Source organism: Oncorhynchus gorbuscha, linkage group LG11, assembly GCF_021184085.1.
Source record: "Oncorhynchus gorbuscha isolate QuinsamMale2020 ecotype Even-year linkage group LG11, OgorEven_v1.0, whole genome shotgun sequence".
Lineage (NCBI taxonomy): Eukaryota > Metazoa > Chordata > Actinopteri > Salmoniformes > Salmonidae > Oncorhynchus > Oncorhynchus gorbuscha.
Window position 1 is genome coordinate 24,338,376 of NC_060183.1, and position 15,123 is coordinate 24,353,498.

General features: G+C 42.7%; 2 protein-coding genes across 3 annotated transcripts; both read left to right on the plus strand.

Annotated features, from left to right (window-relative positions):
- Nucleotides 1–543: 543 nt before the first annotated feature.
- On the plus strand, nt 544–5,386 carry LOC124047607 (retinol dehydrogenase 13-like). Its single transcript, XM_046367927.1, has 7 exons — nt 544–735; nt 1,007–1,125; nt 3,419–3,574; nt 3,758–3,862; nt 4,016–4,228; nt 4,385–4,486; nt 4,675–5,386. Exons 1-7 carry the CDS (start codon nt 671–673, stop codon nt 5,004–5,006), a joined length of 1,092 nt encoding a protein of 363 aa, XP_046223883.1. The 5' UTR covers nt 544–670; the 3' UTR covers nt 5,007–5,386.
- A 3,704-nt stretch (nt 5,387–9,090) lies between these two features.
- decr2 (2,4-dienoyl CoA reductase 2, peroxisomal) lies at nt 9,091–14,518 on the plus strand. Of its 2 annotated transcripts, none has more exons than XM_046367928.1 (10): nt 9,091–9,294; nt 9,891–10,011; nt 10,204–10,272; nt 10,695–10,746; nt 10,854–10,989; nt 11,990–12,114; nt 12,305–12,398; nt 12,601–12,705; nt 13,453–13,641; nt 14,058–14,518. In XM_046367928.1, exons 2-10 carry the CDS (start codon nt 9,914–9,916, stop codon nt 14,090–14,092), a joined length of 903 nt encoding a protein of 300 aa, XP_046223884.1. In that variant the 5' UTR covers nt 9,091–9,294; nt 9,891–9,913; the 3' UTR covers nt 14,093–14,518. The 2 variants fall into 2 exon arrangements, with proteins under 2 accessions (XP_046223884.1, XP_046223885.1); XM_046367929.1 differs by having other exon boundaries at nt 9,895–10,011.
- The last annotated feature ends 605 nt before the right edge of the window (nt 14,519–15,123 follow it).

A 15,123-nucleotide genomic window follows, 5' to 3' on the forward strand; every position in this document is an offset into this window, starting at 1 on the left:
TGCAATATGGATATTTTGGGCACATGTGAGTTATAAATCTGTCATTCTCATTGAAAGCAAGTCTAAGAAGAAGTAGATCTGTTCTATATGTGCTATTTTTATACTTATGGTTCTTAAGCTTCGTTTTTGGCCCTAATAATTGGAGTCATTGTCCACAAGAGCTGTCTAGTTCCTGCCTATCCTTTATTTGGATTGGTGGATGCATCTCAGCTGAATTGGGCCTCGCTCTTCCCTCTTCCTCTCTAGCTGATGAAGATTATGTCATAGAACAAAATGTATAAGATCTCCTAAGCCTGTGTTGACCACAGACCTTAATTTCGGGGGTGTATCCTACAAAACGCCATTAAATTCCCCATAAGCTTTGTCCAACTGACCATTGTGGAGTTAGTGCCTACAAAAATACGTAATTACTATTTCTCTCCATAGCACTTTCAACATTTTGTCGTACAAGATAGTAACGCAGTTATAATTTTTTAAAAGTATTACACTATAAATCCCATAATGCTATTGGCGAATGTTTTCGTTGTGATTGGTCAGACGCCTGTGAACTGGTTGACGTGTATTACCGTGCGACTTTAACCTTGTCCATGAGGATATTATGAAAGTCTCCTGTTTGTTCGCAGTTTTATAACCCGTCTTATGTTATTTGTGTGTAAACCTTCGAAAAACGATGAGCAAATATATTCTGCCCGTCTCGGTCTTTGGAACAGTGTTTGGGTCCGCTGTTTTATTGAAGTGAGTCGCCAAAGAAATTCCTTCTCAAAAAGCTAGAAGAATCCTAACAACTATACCTTTTGCCATCCGCTGATGCTTCTGTAGTCTTATGACAAAGCTCCCCAATCCATCAGGGGTTTGATGTAATGAAACTGCCAGTGTCACAGTTAAAGATATAATAATGCACAGTGCTATTTAACATTGCATGTTGTAATGTGTAGCCAAAACCTTTCTAAACCATCTCTTACAGCCTGTGTGTCACTGAATTATGATTGTGTCATTTTCCCCATAGGAACCATGTTACTGGAGGCCCTTGTCCCAGTAAGGCTAAAATTCCAGGGAAGACCGTGGTCATAACAGGAGCCAACACTGGGATTGGTAAAGAGACAGCCAAAGAACTGGCCAAGAGAGGTACAGAGAATTAGGCTACATCATAGCGACAACTAACCACTTATTTTACGCAAGGGCTTATTAGTAGGCTACAGAGCACCTATTTAGACAATGCAATTATATTCCATTTTGGTCACTGTGTAAGGGATCTCGTCCTCCTCTTCTGAGGAGGAGTAGCGAGAAGGATCGGAGGATCAATTTGCAGCATGGTAAGTGTTCATGATGTAATATTTAATTAAGCAAATTGAACACTGAAATACAGAAAACAATAAAGTGAACGATCGAAAACCGAAACAGTCCTGTCTGGCGACATACACAAAGATAAAATAAACACCCACGAAACACAGGTGGAAAAAGGCTACCTAAGTATGATTCTCAATCAGAGACAACTAACGACACCTGCCTCTGATTGAGAACACAGAAACCAACATAGAAAAACAGACTGCCCACCCCAACTCACGCCCTGACCATACTAAAACAAAGACAAAACAAAGGAACTAAGGTCAGAACGTGACACACTGGCTATTATTATAGTTTTACTATTATTAATGTTTGTCTTTACTATTATGTGATTGGCTAGTTGTTACAAGTAATTCAAGCAACCATAATTGCTTCAGAAATCAGCCAGAACGACCTTGATCAATTATGAGTTACCTACAGTTGAAGTCGGAATTTTACATACACCTTAGCCAAATACATTTAAACTCCGTTTTTCACAATTTCTGACATTTAATCTAAATGACAATTTCCTGTCTTAGGTCAGTTAGGATCACCACTTTATTTTAAGAATGTGAAATTTCAGAATAATAGTGGAGTGATTTACTTCAGCTTGTATTTCTTTCATCCAATTCCCAGTGGGTCAGAAGTTTACATGCACTCAATTAGTATTTGGTAGCATTGCCTTTAAATAGTTTCTTGGGTCAAACATTTTGGGTATCCTTTCACAAGCGTCCCACAATAAGTTGGGTGAATTTTGGCCCATTCCTCCTGACAGAGATGGTGTAACTGAGTCAGGTTTGTAGGCCTCCTTGCTCGCACACGCTTTTTCAGTTCTGCCCACAAATTGTATATGGGATTGAGGTCAGGGCTTTGTGTTGGCCACTCCAATACCTTTACTTTTTTGTCCTTAAGCCATTTTGCCACAACTTTGGAAGTATGCTTGAGGTCATTGTCCATTTGGAAGACCCATTTGCGACCAAGCTTTAACTTCCTTACTGATGTCTTGAGATGTTGCTTCAATATATCCACATAATTTCCCTACCTCATGATGCCATCTATTTTGTGAAGTGCACCAATCCCTCCTGCAGCAAAGTACCCCCACAACATGATGCTGCCACCCCCGTGCTTCACAGTTGGGATGCTGTTCTTCGGCTTGCAAGCTTCCCCCTTTTTCCTCCAAACATAACGATGGTCATTATGGCCAAACAGTTATATTTTTGTTTCCTCAGACCAGAGGGAAAAAAAAAAAAAAAAAGTACAATCTTTGTCCCCATGTGCAGTTGCAAACCGTAGTCTGGCTTTTTTATTGCAGTTTTGGAGCAGTGGCTTCTTCCTTGCTGTGCGACCATTCAGGTTATATCTATATATGACTCGTTTTACTGTGGGTATACTTTTGTAGCTGTTTCCTCCAGCATCTTCACAAGGTATTTTGCTGTTGTTCTAGGATTGATTTGCACATTCGCACCAAAGTACGTTCATCTCTAGGAGACAGAACGCGTCTCCTTCCTGAGCGGTATGACGGCTGCGTGGTCCCATGGTGTTTATACTTGCGTACTATTGTTTGTACAGATGAACGTGGTACCTTCGGGCATTTGGAAATTGCTCCGAAGGATGAACCAGACTTGTGGAGGTCTACAAATTTTTTTCTATAGTCTTGGCTGATTTCCCATGATGTCAAGCAAAGAGGCACTAAGTTTGAAGGTAGGCCTTGAATACATCCACAGGTACACCGCTAATTGACTCAAATTATGTTGATTAGCCTATCAGAAGTTTCTAAAACCATGACATAATTTTCTGGAATTTTCCAAGCTGTTTAAAGGCACAGTCAACTTAGTGTAAACTTCTGACCCACCGGAATTGTGATACAGTGAATTATAAGTGAAATAATCTGCATGTAAACAATTGTTGAAAAGATTACTTGTGCCATGCACAAAGTAGATGTCCTAACCGACTTGCTAAAACTATAGTTTGTTGACAAGAAATTTGTGGAGTGGTTGAAAAATGAGTTTTAATGAATCCAACCTAAGTGTATGTAAACTTTCGACTTCAACCGTAGCTACTCTTTCCCATTTCCTATCCTTTTCCATCCAATCAGGTGGTCGAATCATTATGGGGTGCAGGGATATGGAGAAATGTGAGGCGGCTGCCAAAGAGATCCGGGGGCAGACACTGAATCCTCATGTTTACGCACGCCACATAGACCTGGCCTCCATCAAATCCATCCGCCAGTTTGCAGAGAGCGTCAACCAAGGTCAGTTAAAATACGCACTGGAGAGACATCAACTCAAATGAGACCCATTGGAAGTAACGGCCACTTTATGAGTTGAGCTACACCCTATTCTCAGACAATGGTGTGTGTGTGTCTCTCTCTCTCTTTCTCTCTGTGTTTCTCTCTGTGTCTCTCTCTGTGTGTGTTTTCATCATGTCATTGCAGAGGAAAAGCATGTGGATGTGCTGATAAACAATGCAGGCGTAATGAGATGTCCAGCAGGGAAAACAGAGGATGGGTTTGACATACAGTTTGGAGTGAACCATTTAGGTATGTTCCTGACAACTCCCAAGTAGTGTGCACTTTCTGCAGGGTTTTATTTCGTACTGTTGCTTTACATTGTATTATAAATACATAGCTATAATATAGGAGAATATGGGCATTGTCATATGTTCATGTTACTGTGTTCCTCTGTTTCTTCAGGTCACTTCTTGCTGACCAATCTGCTGCTGGAAAAGCTGAAGGACTCTGCCCCTAGCAGAGTGGTCAACCTGACCTCTCTCGCCCACATCGTCGGGGAGATCGATTTCAACGACCTCAACTGGGACAATAAGAAGTTTGACACCAAACGGGCCTACTGCCAAAGCAAACTCGCCAACGTTCTATTCACAAGAGAACTGGCCCAAAGGCTAGAAGGTAAGTCCAGTAGCTCTGTATGTGCGTGTGTGTTCTCTGTGTGGGTGGATAGGTTTGTCCTCTGTTTGGGTAGGTTTGTTATTTTTGTGTTGTTGGGTTTGTATTTTCCATTGATTACAGTATTGATTACTGTGTTGTTAATCTTTGTTGTGACAGGTACTGGGGTCACTGTGAATTGCCTACACCCTGGGGTTGTTGCCACAGAGCTGGGGAGACACACTGGCCTCCACCAATCGCAGTTCTCCAGCTCAGTGCTCAGTGAGTCCGCCGCCTTCTCATTGTCTATTACACTTGGAGATCCACTCACGTGAAAATGTTTGCTAAACCATCATATCAGTTTAGATGTAATAGGCTCAGTAGGTCATAGTTGAAGCTCCCAATCTCTCAGGAAAAGTTATTCACAAAATGCTTCAAATGACCCCTAATGTCTCTGCCTCTCCCTGCAGGTCCGTTCTTCACCCTCCTGGTGAAGGGGCCAGAGCTGGGGGCACAGCCTAGTGTTTATCTGGCCGTGGCCGAGGAGTTGGAGGGGGTTACGGGCTGCTACTACGACGTCATGATAGAGAAGGAGCCAGCACCCAAGGCCCTCGACCAGGAGGTGTCCCGGAGGCTGTGGGAGGCCAGTGCCAGGCTGATGGGGCTGGAGCAGGCAGCATCAGCAGCAGTGCCAGCCTCAAATAGGGCCCAAGAGAAGCCCAGCACAGACCCAGACACAAAGATCATAGCCAAGCACTCACTGTCAGTGCTTGAGCAAACAAGAATGAACCCTGGAGTATGAGCCCTGATATGGAAAGAAGTCACAGTGAACGGTTGACTTTGCATAGGTGCCATTTTCTCTTGACAAGAGCATGTACAATGTGAAATAAGAAATCGGAGCTAGCTGGAGATTTTGATTATGGCTCGTGAGACATATGCATATGCTACAGACTAATGCTTGATTTCACCTGCTTGTCCAATGTCCATACATCTGGAGATGTTATCGAGGCAATGATACAGGAGTGACTTGTCCAACAGCACAGTGAGTGTTGGCTTACAGCCAGAAGAGGACTGGCCACCCCACATAGCCTGGTTCCTCTCTAGGTTTCTTCCTAGGTTTTGGCCTTTCTAGGGAGTTTTTCCTAGCCACCGTGCTTCTACACCTGCGTTGCTTGCTGTTTGGGGTTTTAGGCTGGGTTTCTGTACAGCACTTTGAGATATCCGCTGATGTACGAAGGGCTATATAAATACATTTGATTTGATTTTGATTTGATACAGTAGTTTCCAGAGGGAGCAGGTTTTCATTCCAACCAATGTCAAGTTATATTTTAGTGAATAATTATGGAAACCTTTCATGCCCAGATACTCTTGAGACAGAAGGAGATGGAAATCACTGTTATTAAAACAGTTGTAATGTGTTATGAACTGAACACACAGGCTCAAGTTCATTGCATGTATTGTAATGAGTAAAGTATAATGTTGCCTCATCTGGCCATGACAAGGCTCAAGGGAAATGGTTCCCCTGTCATATTATTTTTAACATTTTTAACATTTATTTAACTAGGCAAAGTCGGTTAAGAAAAAAATATTATTTACAGTGACGGCCTTCTCCGGACGACCATGGGCCAATTGTGTGCCGCCCAATGGGACTCCCAATCACAGCTAGATGTGATACAGCCTGGATTCGACCCTGGGACTGTAGTGGAGCCTCTTACACTGAGATGCAGCAGTGCCTTAGACCACTGCGCCACTCGGGAGAAGCAGTTGCTTATCATTGATTATACTATTATTCACTGAGCTAATCTAACAATACTAGGGTGAAAGTCGGAATCAGAAAAGTGGAAACGCAATAATGAGATACCTAGAGTCGCATTATAGATCCCAAACTTTAAAAATATATATATTCTCGGATTTCTCCCACAAGACATGATTAAGATAATGGAATCTGGAGCTGTATTTATGCTTTAACCCTGTCATGTTTGGGCTGGTTTATGTATTATTAATCGTTTGTGGGGAAGAGGGTTAGCATTCTACAGGCTTTGCTAGTGTTTTAAAAACTGTAAAATGGCAATTACCACCACCTGGTGGTGAGCTATCAAACTATGAGGGCAACACATTTTGACCACTTATGTAATGAAGAAAATGGAGACCAAAGAAAACATTTCTTAACCCCCCCCCACAGAGCTTCTGCAAGCTTTGACTGCATGTCACCAAAAATATGTTACTTACATGTCTTGATGTTTTACTGTAGCTGCATTGTTGCTTTATAACAACACATCACCTCACTATCTGGAGTCAGAAAACTGTTGATAAAACTGTCCAGGCTGGCATGCATTAATGGAGACTGTTGGCATACACACAGCCTAAGTGCTTTGGATATATTAGCCCTGAACTATCTGAGGGATCCATTTCACAGGGCTCTTCCTGTCAATAAAATCCCTAAATTCAGATTGAGAGAAAGACATCCACCATCTGAATGTACTCTGATGAGCATCGATCCCTGGAAACTAATACCGTTCACCAGCCAAATCTCGTGTCAGTTTACCAGCAATGACACTCCCTGGTGCCACCCTAAAAAGCTGAGGGTAATAGGATATCAAGGGTTTTCCACATCCCTCTGATTTGGAAAAGCAGGTAATGTTTTGTAAAGTGCAATACCAGAAAGACTTTAACATATGGTTGTGAAGGGCCATATCAGTGTGGATGACGGATCACCACCTCAAGCTGAACTTCGGCAAGACGGAGCTGCTCTTCCTCCCGGGGAAGGACTGCCCGTTCCATGATCTCGCCATCACGGTTGACAACTCCATTGTGTCCTCCTCCCAGAGCGCTAAGAACCTTGGCGTGATCCTGGACAACACCCTGTCGTTCTCAACTAACATCGAGGCGGTGGCCCGTTCCTGTAGGTTCATGCTCTACAACATCCGCAGAGTACGACCCTGCCTCACACAGGAAGCGACGCAGGTCCTAATCCAGGCACTTGTCATCTCCCGTCTGGATTACTGCAACTCGCTGTTGGCTGGGCTCCCTGCCTGTGCCATTAAACCCCTACAACTCATCCAGAACGCCGCAGCCCGTCTAGTGTTCAACCTTCCCAAGTTCTCTCACGTCACCCCGCTCCTCCGCTCTCTCCACTGGCTTCCAGTTGAAGCTCGCATCCGCTACAAGACCATGGTGCTTGCCTACGGAGCTGTGAGGAGAACGGCACCTCAGTACCTCCAGGCTCTGATCAGGCCCTACACCCAAATAAGGACACTGCGTTCATCCACCTCTGGCCTGCTCGCCTCCCTACCATTGAGGAAGTACAGTTCCCGCTCAGCCCAGTCAAAACTGTTCGCTGCTCTGGCTCCCCAATGGTGGAACAAACTCCCTCACGACGCCAGGACAGCGGAGTCAATCACCACCTTCCGGAGACACCTGAAACCCCACTTCTTTAAGGAATACTTAGGATAGGATAAAGTAATCCTTCTCCCCCCTTAAAATATTTAGATGCACTATTGTAAAGTGGCTGTTCCACTGGTTGTCATAAGGTGAATGCACCAATTTGTAAGTCGCTCTGGATAAGAGCGTCTGCTAAATGACTTAAATGTAAATGTAATAAAAGAGACACGGTTATTGCTCTCCCTAAACATGCACAGATACATTTAGATGATAAAAAAAACAAAATTATAATGGCCACCTAGAATATGGTGTTATGGAAACACTTGACAATGAAAACAATTACCTTTTTGTTTCTGTATCTTATCTGAAGGTTCTGCAGTGATTTATTCATTCTTGCCTTGTGGTAGAATTTAGAAACATGTCTATCATGTCTGTGTGAGCCTTGAGGCATTTGTATACTGAACAAAAATGTAAACGCAACATGTTTTGGTCCTATGTTTCATGACCTGAAATAAAAGATTACAGAAATTTTCCCTATGCACAAAAAGCTTATTTCTCTCAAATTGTGTGCACAAATTTGTTTACATCCCTGTTAGTGAGCATTTCCTTGCCAAGATAATCCATCCACCTGACAGGTGTGGCATATCAATAAGCTGATTAAACAGCGTGGTCGTTACAGGTGCACCGTGTGCTGGGGACAATAAAAGGCCACTCTAAAAATGTGCAGTTTTGTCACAACACAATGCCACAGATGTCTCAAGGTTTGAGGGAGTGTGCAATTGGCATGCTGACTGCAAGAATGTCCCCCAGAGCTGTTGCCAGAGAATGTCATGTTAATTTCTCTACCATAAAACACTTCTAACATAGTTTTAGAGAATTTGGCAGTACGTCTAACCGGCCTCACAACTGCAGATCAAGTGTAACCACCTCAGCCAAGGACCTCCACATCCGGCTTCACCTGCGGGATCGTCTGACACCAGTCATCCAAATTAAACTGAGGAGTATTTCTGTTTGTAATAAAGCCATTTTGTGGAGAAAAACTAACACCCACGGCTGCGTCCCTGTCCAGTCATGGGCAAATGTGTTTAGTAGACTAATTTTTGCCAAAGTTTTTATATGGTGTTGTTTAGTAGTGCAAGGACACTTTGCAGACTATTGCACACGAGCACTTCAGACTGCCCTCCCAGGACCACCCATGGCTGCACCCCTGCCCAGTCATGGGAAACTGAACCTAATGAATTCATTTCAATTGGCTGATTTCCCTATATGAAATGTAACTCAGTAAAATTGTTGAAATTATTGCATGTTGCATATATATATATATTTATATTGTATAGTTTAAGCATCTCAACAGAAAAAACAACACTAGATATTCTATCCCAGTATTTTTATGAATAAGCAAAGAACACATTTTCTATCCTCTGCGTGGATGACAGCATGAGTATGACGTTTGCGCTCTTGAACAGACCCTTGAACTACACATCCCAAAATGCACTTGTCTTTTCACAAAAAAATAGGTTCAAGGTACAGTATTTTCATGACCAGAGAGCAAATTTGCTGTTTGACAATTTATTGAATTTGTAAACGTCTTGGGTCGCAATTTGTGAAGTTAATCTGCAACAGAGTGCATTCGGTCGTCAAGAGACGTTTGTGAGGCGGTGTCATTACAGAGGAGAAGCTACAACAGGAAAAACACAACAACACTGTCGGTGAGTGCAACTTTACCATAAGAGAAAACAATGAGCCAGATGTTTTACCGGATGTAGAAATCTGAAGCATCTGGTTGGCGTTTCCACAACACCAAATATGGTGACGAGAGGAAGCCCAGTGGCCGGCAGTGGGAGAAGACGGAGCGAGATGAATTTTGGACGAGATTCTGCAAATTTCCTCATCGATGAAACGTTTGATCTCAATACAGTTTTCTGTTCCCAAAACTAAAATATGTTACGAACATAGTACTTTTTGCCAAAGTTAACAAAAAAATTCGTTGTTTTGTAAATGCAAGGGCGAATTGAGATTCAGGCTAAGCGTTCCCTAACTGAAATATGCAAATACATGCTAGAACGCGCCAATGGGATCTCGTTAGTTCGTGCTTGTTCTGCCGACTATGATTCATTTTCTACCATTGGAAACGATTGGCTGTGGTCTATCTTTGGGTTATAAAATATCTTTGACGTTACTTTGTCAACTTTAAATTCTTCCATGCATCTTCCGCTGCAGTCTGCAATGCAGCATATGTCCCAGCGATTGCTACATAGCACAAAGTGCGCCTTAGAAGTGTAATAAATGTATATTTTTGTTCCAGCCAGGCACCTTTGGAACATCAGTATGGCAGAGCCACAGAGGGTGAGAGATTTGCCTGAGGATGTAGACACAGATGACTGCATGACTTCATACACTCACATTTACAGTCCAGATTTACTCAAGTAAGTGGAAATACAACCTTAACGTACCAACTGTACTTGAGCTGTGCATTGTCATTTGGAACAAAAGCAATGGCCAGTATATTTTATAGGGAAATGTTATTACCTTAAATGATGTAATAGAAAAAGATGACATAGGGCACTCTGTATAATACTGGTACTGTACATACTTTTTTTAACAATATCTTTTCACAGAGGCCAAGTGGCGTTCATAACCGGAGGGGGAACTGGAATTGGACTGCGTATAGCTGAAGTGCTCATGAGGTACTGTACCTGGAGTCTCTTGACATACTACTCCATGCTCCCTGAGACTGTACTTTAACCCTCTGGTTGGGTTATCACTGCCTATCTTCTTTTACCTATAGAGCATGTTACTCTTCACCTAAGACATTGAATGGTGCATCTGTCACGCTTGGCTTCCTAGTACATCACATGATCTCAGCCTTAACCTTGCACCTTTCACTTGACATGTCCCTGCACCCCTCACCCCTCATCGATCACATTCCCTTGGCCTTTACCCTGCCTACACCTGGGACTGCTCACCTCATGCCACTGTGTTCTACCTATAGCTTCCTTGTGTCATCCGCAAACCACCATTAGAGGCAACTAAAACCTTATGCCGCATGTCATCACACACGGAACACCTTGCACCTCACCCCTAACCTCTCACCTCTCGTCTCTTTCAGGCACGGCTGTGACACAGTGATTGCCAGCAGAAACTTGGAAAAGCTGACAGAGGTCTGCTACCCTTATATCGTGTAGTAGACCAAACAAAAACCATGTGTATTAAATGTTGAATAAATGTTGATTTATCATGCTGATGTCTCGTCTATGTTTTCTTGCAGGCTGCTAAGAAGCTGATGGCAGCGACGGGACGCCGCTGTCTCCCTCTGACCATTGATGTGCGACAGCCCCAGACCATCTCCGCTGCCGTGGACGAGACGCTGAAAGAGCTGGGCAGGATTGATATCCTCATTAATAGTATGTAGAAGACACACGTGTGCACAGACAAACATGCACATGCACCCATACAACAACATTGTAGGTATGGGGGGGAAATTAAATTGGCTCTGCTGTGAAATTGTGTGCGACATTGATTTTAATGAAGCCATGTCGCGGTGAAAGCAGTGTGATTTTGTTTAAATTATGACATTTTCTCAAGCAATGTCAATCTCTCTTTATCAACTGTTATCATATAGGCCTGTTTCAGATCACAAAGTCATCATCTGTTCTGGCTTTTATCGTTTTTGTTATGTTTATAACATTTCAATCTCAGTCTTTCTTTACATTTGTACATTTTCTTTTCTAATACCCAATTTTGAATGGAAACGTGTTAACGTTGGTTGTTATAAATAGGTATATCTCTCTGGTCACCCCCAAAACCAATTCTTCCTTTGGCCACCTCTCCTTCCAGTTCTCTGCTGCCAATGACTGGAACGAACTTGAAACTGGAAACACTTATCTCCCTCACTAGCTTCAAGCACCAGCTGTCAGAGCAGCTCACAGATTACTGCACCTGTACATGGCCCATCTATAATTTAGCCCAAACAACTACCTCTCCCCCTACTGTATTTATTTATTTATTTTGCTCCTTTGCACCCCATTATTTCTATCTCTACCTTGCACATTCTTACACTGCAAATCTACCATTCCAGTATTTTACTTGCTATATTGTATTTACTTCGCCACCATGGCTTTTTTCTTTTTTTTTCTTTACCTCCCTTATCTCACCTCATTTGCTCACATTGTATATAGACTTATGTTTTCTACTGTATTATTGACTGTATGTTTGTTTTACTCCATGTGTAATTCTGTGTTGTTGTATATGTCAAACTGCTTTGCTTTATCTTGGCCAGGTCGCAATTGTAAATTAGAACTTGTTCTCAACTTGCCTACCTGGTTAAATAAAGGTGAAGTAAATAAATGAATGTAAAAAAATATATATGTAAGGAACTGTCTAGCGATCTATTTTATTTTATAGATGCTGCTGGAAACTTCCTGTGCCCTGCAATCTCCCTCTCCTTCAATGCCTTCAAGACAGTCCTGGAAATTGACACCATGGGTACATTTAACACCAGCAAGGTGGTCTATGAGAAGTGGTTCAAGGTACGGTACACTCTCAGTATGCACTGAGATTTTTCAATCAATTTCCTTCAATCTAACTACCTACCTTTTCACATGACTTGCATGGATATTCCTGTTTGTTTTTCATTGTTGTGCTATTACCTCAGATAGTCATACTTCTGGTAAAATGTATGGATAGATAGACTTGATCATGTCTGATGTTTGTGTTCAGGACCACGGGGGTGCCATTGTAAACATCTCTGCCACCCTCGGCTACAGGGGTCAGGCTCTCCAGGTGCATGCTGGCTCTGCCAAGGCTGCCAACGGTAAGAAACGTTACAGTGTTATAACTCTATGATTGTAACTATATTGTTGTGTTTTTATGTGGTTCTATGTATTTGGTAGAAGTAGCTGTAGTCTTTTGGTGAGTCAGCACTATTTTGCAGATATAACAGCAAGGCCACTAACAACTTCCCCTCTCTTTATTCATCCCACTACTCTTTTTCTTTTCACGTCTCTCTCCCTCAGATGCCATGACCAAGCACCTGGCTGTTGAATGGGGACCAAGTGGGGTAAGGGTTAACACCCTGGCACCAGGTCCTATTTCTGGGACAGAGGGCTTCCATAGACTGGGTAAGGATCTGTGGCTGCCTGGCTGTGATTTGATAAACATGTTTGGATTGATTAAGCCATGAGCCAAACTCACACATGGCCACACATACCTTTTAGTGATAAATCTTGCCACTCCTCTCTACCTTTTTAATGAAGTATGTTTTATTATACACTTAAGTAGATCTGGGTAATTCTGTGTTATTTCTATGCTAGTGAGGTCAAAGTTATCAACAGCAGAGCCTTAGGGGCTTCCCGGGTGGCGTAGTGGTCTAGGGCACTGCATCGCTGTGCCACCAGAGACTCTGGGTTCGCGCCCAGGCTCTGTCGCAGCCAGCCGCAACAATTGGCCTAGCGTCGTCCGGGTTAGGGAGGGTTTGGCCGGTAGGGATATCATTGTCTCATCGCGCACCAGTGACTTGTGTGGCGGGCCGGGTGCAGTGCGCGCCAACCAGGTGCACGGTGTTTCCTCCGACAGGTTGGATGCTCGCTGTGTTAAGAAGCAGTGCAGCTTGGTTGGGTTGTGTTTCATGGCTTTTGACCTTCGTCTCTCCCGAGCCTGTACGGGAGTTGTAGCGATGAGACAAGATATAGTAATTACTAACAAGTGGATACCACGAAAGTGGGGAGAAAAGGGGGTAAAAGAAAAAAATATATATTAAAAAAAAGAGCAGAGCCTTAGGAGAGGTAAACTGAAGAGGACTTAATTTAGTCTCGTTTTTCTTTGCCCCAAATTCTTGTTCTCACCCTCCCCTCCCCTCTTGTCTTCAGGTGGCAACATAGCAGACAGCATGGGCGCCTTCTCATCCATTCCGCTGCAGCGGGCAGGCAACAAGACTGAGATGGCCCACAGCGTGCTGTTCCTGGCCAGCCGCGCCTCCTCCTATGTGACAGGCCACATCATGGTGGCTGACGGCGGGAGCTGGCTCACCTCAGCCAATGACGTGTCCATGCTGCTCGGTATAGCTTCCTCTCAGTCTGCTAAACTCTGACACGGCCCCTCTCCCCGTCCCAGGTGTGTAGTACAGGGAAGGAGGTGCAGCTGTAGGTGTAGGGGAAGAGGACGTTGTGAAGTGTGTTGTGGATAAGTAGAGTGCATTTATCTTTCATCTAGAAAAAATATTCTTCTGCACTTTGTGACATCGGCTGATGTCAAATTTGATTGGTTGATTGGAGTAAAGTGGCATAGTTATAGAGGTAGTGTTATAGGGGTAGTGTGCCCTGAGTTGGGCATAACTGATTGCTTAATTTGTCTGGCTTGTGTTTCATTTTCTTCTGTGGCCTTTCGCCTAAGGACACTTTAGATAGAGAAGCATCAACTTATTATTTGATATGCAGATACTGTCTTAATTAAATTGTGTTTATTTTGCTTTCAGGCTATTGGTCAGCTGAACTGAAGAGGGACAAGTAGATGGTGAAGAAGAAGTGGCAGATTTAGAATAATCTGCTAAATATAAATCAATGGATTTGCCATGTATGATCTTTGAGACTGGAATGCTACCATAGCTGATAGTGGTTAAGTGGACAATAGGAGGTAAACACAAATATTGACTGGAAATTATTAACCTAAAAAGACACATCACAGCCACATGTTGAAAACGGGATAGATTGGCCCAATCATGTTTCAAGCGTTGGATAATGAGTTAATCCACACCATTTAAAAAAATTGTAATTACTAAATACAATAACTACTTTGGATTAAGAATCAATATGTTGATGAACGTGATTAGTAAAATCGACCTTCTGTAGTTGTTGAATCATGTAGGCTAGTTATTGAAATTACAATTTCCATACACAATGTCCAGAAATGTTCCTAATAAACCTTCACATAATGACATTTAAAAACTCTGCCTCCATTTCAATCACAACACTTTTCTAACCTCATCATACATGTACTGAACTTGAGTATTCAAAATGACTCCTCCAAGCAAACACTGAGTTTTCACATAGCATGCCCTACTGTATGACCATATTGCTCTAGATAAATGGCGAATGAAACAGTAACACCAATAGTATAGCCAGAAAGATAATACATTATTAATATGCATTGACTAAAATATGTCAGAGGGGGGCGCCAACGTACAATGCAGTAGAAATTGGGACCTTTGCTTTGGATTCAATGTGTGTTGTGTTGCTAAGATGTTAAACTTGCCAATATAGCCTTTACATTATTCGTTCACCATTATTATGCTAAACAAAGCCCAAGAAAACCAAGAACATTTAATCTATTGCCTACATGAGAAAGGCTGGGTACCACTCACAATCACTGTTGGTGCTAGTTGAAGTCTTTTGGAGAATGTGCATGGCCATGGATGTAAAAATACACTACATTACCAAAGGTATGTGGACACCTGCTCGTGGAACATCTCATTCCAAAATCATGGGAATTAATATGGAGTTGGTCATCCCTTTGCTGCTATAACAGCCTCCACTTTTCTGGGA